At 38.1% G+C, this 11,133-nt stretch overlaps 1 protein-coding gene across 1 annotated transcript; it reads left to right on the forward strand.

Moving 5' to 3' along the window:
- The first annotated feature begins 4,872 nt into the window (after positions 1-4,872).
- Positions 4,873-5,583, forward strand: LOC120780808 (secreted RxLR effector protein 161-like). Its single transcript, XM_040113054.1, has one exon. The coding sequence runs from the start codon at positions 4,873-4,875 to the stop codon at positions 5,581-5,583; it is 711 nt and encodes a 236-aa protein (XP_039968988.1).
- Positions 5,584-11,133: the final 5,550 nt, after the last annotated feature.

Consider the following 11,133-nt stretch of genomic DNA (forward strand, 5'->3'; position numbering starts at 1 on the left):
TCTGCTGCCTCCTTTGCGTTTACAGCATCAGAGGTAAGCAGTTTTATATACAAAATAATCCATCCTATCCATTTGCTATCCATTTTTTCCATTATTCTTAACTTTTTCACACACTTTTTCCGCATTAAAATCAATTATAGCTTTTAATTTCACTTTATTATTTTTTAACGTAGTTAATAATAAACGATTTTTTTCGTTAAATTTATATTAATTTTCCAAAAATATCAAAATTTCTATTAATAATTTATCTTATTCATATTTATTTTACTTTTCTTTTAATAAATAAACAAATTCACTATCAGCTGTCTAAATGCACAAGTCTGCCGTCTGTCACCATAAAATTTCAATGCGCATTAGCGTTGCTTAAGGTAAAGCCATCTTTCGACGAACAAAAATCAAACTCTAAAAGTCACAGGAGACAGCAAAGAAGCGGTCTCTGAGTAGGAGCAGGGGCAGCTACCCTTCTCCTAACAATGCACGACGCAGAGCAGACAAACCTCAGGAAGTAAGTGGAAAACGCTCCAACCCTAACCCGCCACCGGCGAGAACCGTAAATCTCAGATACTCGAAGGCCGTAAGAAGCATCCGGATGGCGGTGCCCTATTCATGGGCGATGGATACACCGGCTCTTTTAATGGTATTTACTTTAAGGGAGGTATGCTGCTGGTCGACTGTCAGGATGGCTAACGGAGATCACGCCAAGTCTGGAGGGTTGGAAGGGTCCGGTCCTGTGTGTAGAGAGAGGAGAATACCACAATTGCACAACATGACGGTATTCTTTCCCCGGAGTACGGATAAAACATACGACTTCGCGCTTGGTTTAGTAAAGAACCAAAACGAGGGCTTAAGTACCTCCGCATGCAAGGTCGTAACGAGCAGTGCTGAGGGGTCAGGGTGGAACCTCAACATTACAGTAGACGACGAATCCTACAAGTTCATAAGACAGAAGGGATTTCGGCTGAACTTCTGTTTCCGCAAAGTAATGATGCGACCACGGAGGCCCAACGCAACGCCCACGGCGAGCCAGGAGCCTGCGACGGGGTTGACTGTAGTATCGACTCGATCCGCAGCCAGCTCCGCTGTGCATGATGCGACTGCCGCAGGAGAGCGAGACGAGTCCCCCAACGACACTATCTCGGCTGGGCAGGTTGAAACCACCGCCGCTGATGAAGGTAGGATCAAGGAGTTCGCCAACGAGCAGGCAGGCACGCTGCCATCCATCCAAGAGCTTCTGGAAGGCCTGGACATGCAGGTTTTCTCTATTTCAGCGTTTCTAACGCAGAATCTGGTGGCGGTGAGTAACTTCTTGAATTCGTAATTAGTAATTGTTGAAAATTAAATAGAACGATCATTTATACTTATTAAATGCAACTCTGCTCATATAAGCGGACGTATTATTCTTTAATAAAATATACTTTACTTCCGTTTTAAGTTCACTTGAAGATGACGTGTTTTAGTTCGGCTTCCAGATAAAACTAAGTTTACAACAGGTTATGGGCCTATAAGTCACGAAATAATATCGGTTCAAGTAGAAAAGCATGAAAAGTAAACTTTGAAAAAGGTTTCCGGCGCGGATTGATTACTGTGAGCTAGATAATTACGAATATAGATTTTGGCATGGCAACCAACGCGTTAACTTTTCCATTCGAAAAACTTAAAGGTCGCGAAAATTTCGATGTATGGAAGCGGCACGCGAAGTCATATTTAATCATTAAAAACTGCTGGAAGATAGTTGAAAATGGGCTATCGGCAGTGTCTACAGAAAAAGAACTGGATTCCGATCAACGTGCATTAGCAGAAATTACGCTGATGATAGAACCAAATAATTTTCTCACACATCGCAACGGCAGAAAGCGCAAAGCAGGCGTGGACAGCGTTACTCTCTGCATACGAGGACACTGGTCTTACACGCAAGGTGGAGCTCCTGAAACAATTAGTTCAATGCCAACTCTCGGATTACGTATCCACACAAGAGTATGTCAACTCCATAGTAATGACGTCACTAAAAAGTTCAAAATGCTGGACTGAACATTGACGAAAGAGCTCACTGCATCATTGATGTTAGCAGGTCTACCAGACGATTTCCGTGCTCTAGTGCTGGCTGTTGAAAATTCAAAGGAAAAGCTGACGATCGATAGTGTTAAAACCCTATTACTGCAGGATGTAAAATTTGACCATAAATTTTCTGAAAATGTCCTATATTCTAAAGGGAAACCGAAAGAAAAAAAATTTCGGTGCCACTCTTGTAAGCAATTAGGTCATTTTGCAAAACAATGCCCAAACAAATCGAAACGAGATGGCAGCACGTTTAATAAAACAAAAAATGTTCTTTTCGCTTCTCTCTTTACACATGACATTCATCAAGATGACTGGTTCATTGATTCTGGCGCAACTTCGCACATGACCAGAAATAATAACATAATGGTAAATGAAAAATCGGTACAAAATAAAAACATTCTAATCGCAAATAACAAAACTCTTTCAGTGAGATCAAAAGGCGATATAAACATGGTGTTGTTAACAAAACATTCAAAAAATGAAAGTGTTGTGAAAAACGTGGAATATGTGCCGGAGCTTTGTGCAAATTTGTTGTCGGTTCGACAAATGACCAAATACAGCAATAAAGTTGTTTTTGAGAATGATGATTGTAAAATCTACAACAATGAACAAAGTTAATTGCCAGTGCATGTGAAGTAAATGGGCTATACCGGCTAAATTGTGAAATCTCGTCTAAAAATCAAATAAATAAAACATTCATTGCGCGACAACATGAATTATGGCACAGAAGAATGGGACATATCTATATGCGACGAACACTTGCGTAAAGTAAAAAATGCATCGTACGGCGTAGAATTCGGAAAAATGAACGATGAAAAGTGTATTACATGCTTAAAAGGAAAGCAATCGCGAGCATCTTTTAAAATCAGTGAAACACGTTCTGAAGGTTTATTAGACATAATACATTCGGATGTTATGGGACCATTTTCGGTAAAATCGTTTTCTAACTCTCGTTATATAGTTACATTTATTGACGATTTTTCTCACAAAATTTTCTTAGTGTCAATAAAAAGTAAATCGGAAGTTTTTGCAGAATTCGTAAAGTTTAAAAATCTCGTAGAGAATCAGTTGTCGCGAAAAATTAAAGTGTTGCGTTCGGATAATGGAACCGAATACACCAACGAAAAATTTAAAAACTTATTAGCGCAAGCGGTATATAGTGCACCAAACCACGTCGCCCTATTCACCTGAACAAAATGGTGTAGCCGAAAGATTAAATCGAACAATAATTGAGAAAGTGCGTTGTATGCTAATAGACTCGGGTTTAAGTCATAAATTTTGGGCAGAAGCTGCAAACACTGCAGCTTATATATTAAATCGTGTACCCTTTAAATCTAATTCGAAAACTCCAGTGGAACTATGGACAAAAAAAAAACCAAGTTTGAAACACATGAGAGTGTTTGGTTGTAAAGCTATGTGTCACATACCACGTGAAAAACGCAAAAAGCTAGATAGTAAGTCCGTCGAGTGTGTTATGTTGGGATATTGTACGGCTACCAAAGCATACCGCTTGTACAATAATAAAACCAAAAAAATTGTAATAAGCCGTCATGTTAGCTTTATCGAAGCGCATAACAAAGACGAAAAAAGGAACAACTACATTTTCGAAATTCCATCTGAAAATGATTCAGATGAACAGCAAAGTAATCATAATGATGATATTGTGGTTAATCAAGTCAAGTCAAACAGCGATTCCCCTGAAAATAAATTACGCAACATTCATAATTCAGCAGAAGATAATGAAATTAATAAAAATCAGGAATTATCGAATGTAGATCAACAGCAAAAGAAGCACAGTGCAGATGTTGAAGTTAATCAAATTAAATTCAACAGCCATTCCCTGTCCATGAAAACGCAAATGATTCTGAAACAGCAGAAGACGCGCAAGAAAATATGTTGAGGCGTTCTAAGAGAGTCGCAGGTAAGAGACAGGATTATAATTTTTCCGCAGTTGATTTTGTCTCGTGTGACCCCAATACTATACAAGAAGCGATGGGCAGTACTTATTCAGATGAATGGAAAGCAGCCGCTCAGGCAGAAATGGATTCCCTTCGAATTAATAAAACGTGGTGTTTGACTGAATTGCCACCTGGTAAAAAGGCCATTAAATGTAGATGGGTATTCAAAACTAAAGTGGATGCAAATGGTCAGTTTGTGCGTCGAAAGGCTAGACTGGTTGTAAAGGGATGCAATCAAAAGTATGGTGTCGACTATGAGGAAACATTTGCTCCTGTAGTCAGATATACGTAGCTAAGATTTTTGCTTGCACTGTCAGCTAAATACAATTTAATTATCCATCAAATGGATGCGATTACCGCATTTCTAAATACTGAATTATATGACGACATCTATATGACTCAGCCAGATGGATTCAACGATGGGTCAGGGCGTGTATGCAAAGTACAAAAATCACTCTATGGTCTGAAACAGTCAAGCCGGTTGTGGAACGACAAGTTCAATGACGCTTTATTAAGCATTGGTTTGACACGAAGTGAGGTTGATCAGTGCGTGTACTATCGCATAAGAGGCGACGAAAAACTTTATCTGGCGTATATACGTTGACGACGTGCTTCTGTTTTCAAATAGAGCAGATTGTTTGAACAAATTGAAGGAAGAGTTGTCATCACGATTTAAAATGAAGGACCTTGGTGAAGTTGCATCAGTTCTGGTATGCGGGTCCAAAGAAACAAGGTACGGGGTACAATTGAGGTTGACCAGCATCAATATATAGCAGACATGTTAAGGCGCTTTGAAATGTTCGACTGCAACTCTATGGCAACACCTATTGACATAAACCAAAAAATGAGCAGCGAAATGTCGCCAACTACTGACGTTGAAAAAGAGGAAATGGCGAAAGTACCCTACATGCAGGCTATTGGCTGTTTGTTATTCGCTTCGCAGATCACCCGTCCTGACATAAGCTTCGCAGTAAATTTATTAAGCCGATTCTCCTCAAACCCAGGTAAAGGCCGTTGGACTGCTGTTAAACGCGTCATGAGGTACTTAAAGGGTACAATAAACAGTGGGCTTGTATTCAATGCAGTTACAAGCGACATTGTTGGATTCTGCGATGCAGATTGGGGTAGCGACTTAGTCGCAAGACGATCAACCACCGGCTACATCTTCAAGCTACAAGGTGCTCCTATTTCTTGGTCCACTCGTCGCCAGCGAACAGTAGCGTTATCATCAACTGAAGCCGAATTTATGGCCATGACAGCAGCCATCCAAGAGGCAACGTGGCTCCAGCGACTGCAAGATGAATTGACACCAGAAGCATCAACCGTAATGGACTTACATTGTGACAACAAAAGTGCTATTCATGTCGCTTTAAACAATACGTACTCGCCTCGAACAAAACACGTTGATATAAAGGGTAAATTTATTAGGCAGAAGATAGAGAGCGGTAAAATAAGATTGTGCTACACACCAACAAACAACATGTTAGCAGACATCCTAACAAAAGGCGTACCTAAAGTCAAGCATTTGAACATAGCTAAAGCGATAGGTCTGTCAAATATAAGTTGATATTGTTTATCAGATATGAATTAATAACATTGTTTATTTTACTTAAGTACTGAAATACTTTGAATTAATTAATAATTTTGTTTATATTTCCTAAACATTGAAATGTTTTGAATGAATTAATATTCCTGTTTATTTCTACTAAATATTGAAATGTTTTGAATTTTTATCTCGTATTTAATGAAGTATCGTTCAGGAGAAGTGTTAATCGTTCATCGTTGTCGCTGAAAAAATAAACAATTTGTATTGTATAAAAAGTTTTTTTATCTAAAAACGAAATCTATACACACTCAGTCAAATTAACTCAAAATGAGAAATGGCACAGGGCACTTGGTCATGTAAATTTTCAGTATTTAAATAAATTAATAAATAATAAATTAGTTATCGGTTTGCCAGATAAAATTGAAAGCATGGAAATGAAATGTTCAAACTGTATTAAAAGTAAAATGAGTAATGTACCTTTCGAAAACAATAGAACAAAGACTAATGAGATTTTAGAATTAATTCATACTGATTTGATTGGTCCACACAATACAACTGGTTATGGTGGAGAAAAATACTTTCTCACATTTATTGATGACTATAGTAAATGTACAAGGATATTCTGTGTTAAAAGTAAATCTGAAGTGGCTAATTGTTTCATGGAGTTTGTAAATTTTATAGAAAATAAATTCAACAAGAGAGTCAAGAAAATTCAGTGTGACAATGGTAAAGAATATTTAAACAAAGATATTTATAATTTTATAAAGCAAAAAGGTATAGAGTTATTACCATGTCCATCATACGTCCATGAATTAAATGGAGTAGCAGAAAGATATAACAGATCGGCTATGGATGTAGGTAGGTGTTTAATGAGGGAAGCCAACATTCATAGGAGGTATTGGCCGGAAGTTATAAAAACAGCAGCATACTTAAAAAATCGAACAATTGCTAACACTGTTGAAAATAAAACTCCTTATGAGATATTTTTTGGAGTAAAACCAAACGTTGAGCATCTAAAAATTTATGGAAGTAGAGTCTTTGTAAGGGTTCCTGAAGTTCTAAGAAAAAGTAAATGGGATGATAAAGCACAAGAAGAAATTTTGGTAGGTTACAACGAAAATAGTTATCGTGTTCTAACAAAAAATAGAATAATAAATGCTAGGCATGTACAGGTAGTTGAAGAAAATACTAAATTGATTTGCTTAGAAAAATTAGATGATCAGAATAATAAAGATGTAGAAACTCGCCAAACTTCAACTGAAACAATTGAAACTGTTTCTGAAACAAAGACTTATGTAGATGAGGGTATTCCTGAAAATTCTTTAAAGAATCTTGTAAATGATGGTAATTTATATGATAATGGAGAAAAGGACAAAGTAAAATTGCAAAAAAGGGAAAGAACTCCAGTTTCTAGATATGGTAATCCAGTTTCACATTTTATATATGTTAACCATATTGATGCAAATGTACCAAACACATTTGAGGAGGCGATGAACTCCAATGAACATACACAATGGCATAAAGCAATGGATTCAGAAATAAATAGCTTAAATAAGAATAATACTTGGCAAATGGTTAAAAGGCCAAATGATAAAAATGTTATTGATGTTAAATGGGTTTTAAGGAAGAAAAGTAATAATGATTATAAAGCTCGATTAGTTGTAAGAGGATTTCAACAAAATGAATTCATTGAAAATACTTATTCTCCGGTAGAAAAAATGCAAACTTTAAAAGTTTTATTGTCATATAGTTGTAAACAAAATTTATTTGTGGAACAGATGGATGTAGAGACAGCTTTTTTAAATGCTCATGTAAAATCAGAAGTTTATATAAATCAACCGGAAGGTTATGAAACTGATGGCAACAAAGTGTACAAGTTGCAAAAGGCACTTTATGGTCTCAAAGAAAGCCCTAGAGTATGGTATGACTGTTTTGATAAATTTATAAAAACACTAAATTTTGTTAGAAGTAACTATGACTACTGTTTGTATGTTAAGAGAGCAAGTAAAGATCCAATATATATATTAATATTTGTAGATGATCTTTTAATTTGTTGTAAAAATTAAAATAAAATAAAAGAGGTAAAATCTAGTTTGATGAAAAGATTTGCGATGAAAGACTTGGGAAAAATTAAAAACTATATTGGCGTAGATATTGATTATAGTGATAATAAAAGTGTAATGACTTTAAACCAAACAAAATATATTGAATCTTTGGCTGCAAAATATGATCTAAAAAATACCAAATTATATGATACTCCAATGGAAACAAATTTAAAACTAGAACAAGCTACAGAAGTAGATAAAGGTATTAAGTACAGGAACATTATAGGAGAACTAATATATACATATAAGCATAGGCACACGACCAGATGTAGCATATACATAGTGTCAATTATTTGAGTAGATACCAAAGTTGTTATAACCAAACTCATTACAAATATGCAATGAGAATCTTAAAATATTTGTATAAAACCAAAGATCTAAAGTTAACATACCATGATAATGTGGATACTGAAATATTGGATTGTATGGTAGATTCTGACTATGCAGGAGATAATGTAGACTGAAAATCTACAACTGGTTTTATTATAAGATTGTTTGGAAATTTAATTTATTGGAAATCTCGCAAACAAAGTACAGTAACTAAATGTTCAACTTTTGCAGAATACACTGCTATGTCAGAGGCAGTAACAGAGGTACTTTTTATTCGGAACTTGTTAAGTGAATCATTTAATATGAAATTTTGTGATCCAATTAAATTGAATGAAGATAATTGAGGTGCAATTGCAATTGCTAAGTATGGCAACTTCACCAAAAATTCAAAGCACATTGGAGTGCAGTATCATTATATAAATGAGAACTATGAAAAGAAAATTATAGAGATTGTTAAAATTGATACAATATTAAATTTAGCAGACATGTTAACTAAAAGTTTAGATAAGGAAACATTTATAAAAAACAGATCAGATCTTAGACTGATTTAATTATATTAATAGTTATAAAATGTCAGAGTTAAGATTTACTTGATTACATAAATTTCAATAATGTTAAAATACAAAAAAAAATTTCATTATTCATTAGCTTATAAGGTTACATTTAAGTTTATATAATATGAGATTATAAATTTAAGGAGGCGTGTTGTAATTTAGTAAATATTATAATCTATAACATGATTGGTATATGAAAACCGCCATCTATGATTGAAATGTTAAATTACTATCTATGATTGAATTGTTAAATTAAACTTACTCACTATTAAACATACTCACCATTAAACATACTTACTATTAAACATACTCACTATTAAACATACTCAATATTAAACATACTCACTATTATGCATACTCACTCTAACAAGAAGAACACGTGTGCGCGAATAAAAAGAAGATTTAAAGAAGAAATTAAATGATATTTTACTACATAAACCTACCTTTCACCTTTTTCAACAATGACAACATGATTGATCTCGCAGTGGCGGGTGTCGAAAGAGCCCTCAATGTCGGATCATAGGATCATTCGATTTGCTTTGAAGGGGGAAGAGGAGGACCGACCTCCGACACGTATCCCTAGAAACACGAACTGGGATATTTTCAATGAGACTTTGGGGAAAAATGTGAGCGGAGTGGGGCAGGGAGATGGTAAGTCCACTACAACTGGACTGGAGAGCAGACTGAGTGCCATAAACCAGTCCATAATGGACGCCTATTATTGTGCCTGCCCACTAAAAGTGAAAAGTAAAAAAACCTGTCCCTGGTGGTCTAACAAACTCTCGGTTCTTAGGCATAGGGTGCGAAGTCTGTTCAATAAAGCCAAGCGCACGGGCAACTGGGAGGAAAACAAGCAGCAACTATTAATATACAACAAGAAGATTAGGCTTGCGAAGACAAATAGTTTTAAGAAATTCTGTGACAGCGTCTCCTCGACCCTAGAGGCAGCTCGACTGCACAAGGCGTTGTCGACAGGTAAGACGGACACGGTATTATCCAACAAAAGACAGGACGGGACCTATACGACTAGCGCGGAGGAGAGGGCAGAAACACTCTTACAAGCGCACTTTCCGGAGACGGTTCAGGCTGACCTAACTCCAGCATTGGTCACACGCAGGCCGGATCGCTTGGACTGGCTGACTACAAAAAATCTGGCGAGGTTGCGATTTGCGCCTTCTTAGACATTGAGGGTGCTTTTGATAATGCGTCTCACACTGGGCACTTGAGAGAAGGAACGTAACGGCTCCGGTATGCAGATGGATAGAAGCTCTACTGCGCACTAGGGTAGCGGAAAAAACGGTGGGGGAAAGCAAGATCCGTCTTGGCACCACAAAGGGCTGCCCACAGGGTGGAGTACTATCCCCTCTGCTATGGAGCCTGGTATAGATGAGCTCCGTGCTCACCAGAAATGGAATCCGCTGTCAAGGGTACGCGGACGACATTGTCATAATGGCGCGAGGTAGATTTGAGAACACTCTCTGTGACATTGTTCATAGGGGCTTAAGCCTAGCGAAGGGATGGTGCAACTCGGTAGGGTTAAATATTAACCCGGCAAAAACTACCGTGATCCCTTTCACTAAACGTAGATATCTTCCGGCTTTGAGGTCCTTAACAATTGGAGGCATGGAGGTGGAGATGTCAAAAGAGGTCAAATTCCTTGGCCTAACTTTAGCAACTAAAGCACTTATGATATGCAGACGCCTGGCCGGCAGATCCTGGGGATGCAAGCCAAGTATCATTAGATGGCTGTATACCATGATTGAAAGGCCTATTGTCACCTATGAAGCGGTTGCCTAGGTTGCCAAGGCAGCGCAGTCCTGGGGGTCCGGAGACTATCAAAGCTGCTAAGGCTTGCCTGATGACTGCTTCGGGGGCAATGCGCACCTGCCCTACGGTGGCACTGGAAGTCATACTGGAGCTCACACCCCTGCATCAGGTCATCAAACAAGTAGCAAAACATACCATGCTGCTAATGTCAGCAGAGACCCGCGGAAGAGGGAAGCTAATGTCCTCTCGACAGATGGAGGCACTAGCGGAAAGCACACCGCTAGCCCTCCTCCCAAAGGACGGCACCACGAAGAGGATAAATTTCAAAAAGAACTTCAGAGTTACTCTGGGGAGCAAGACGGAGTGGAGCGATTCCACGCTGGAAAGACTGCTGGAAGAAGGTACCATCCAGTGGTACACTGACGGCTCAAAAACACCGGAAGGTATTGGGGCAGGTATTGCGGTGCCGCGTACTAAGCTGTCCATACCAATGGGATGCTTCCCAAGTATTTTTCAGGCAGAAGTTTTTCCTATATGCCAGTGCGTAGAAGTCAACTTCCGCCGCAGCTATCGCAACCAGCGCATCGCCATTCTCAGCGATAGTCAAGCGGAGCTAAAAGCGATCTCAGCATATGAGATCAAATCGCTTTTAGTAGAAGAATGCATAGAAAGGCTAAACCGCCTATCTTTGTGCAACCGGATGCTCCTAATCTGGGTGCCACGGCATAAAGAAATAGAAGGAAATGAGAGGGCCGACGAACTGGCCCGCTCGGCGGCAGCATCCAAGATGATGGGACCAGAACCATGCATAGCGG

The sequence above is a fragment of the Bactrocera tryoni genome, unplaced genomic scaffold (genome assembly GCF_016617805.1).
Source record: "Bactrocera tryoni isolate S06 unplaced genomic scaffold, CSIRO_BtryS06_freeze2 scaffold_25, whole genome shotgun sequence".
Classification (NCBI taxonomy): domain Eukaryota; kingdom Metazoa; phylum Arthropoda; class Insecta; order Diptera; family Tephritidae; genus Bactrocera; species Bactrocera tryoni.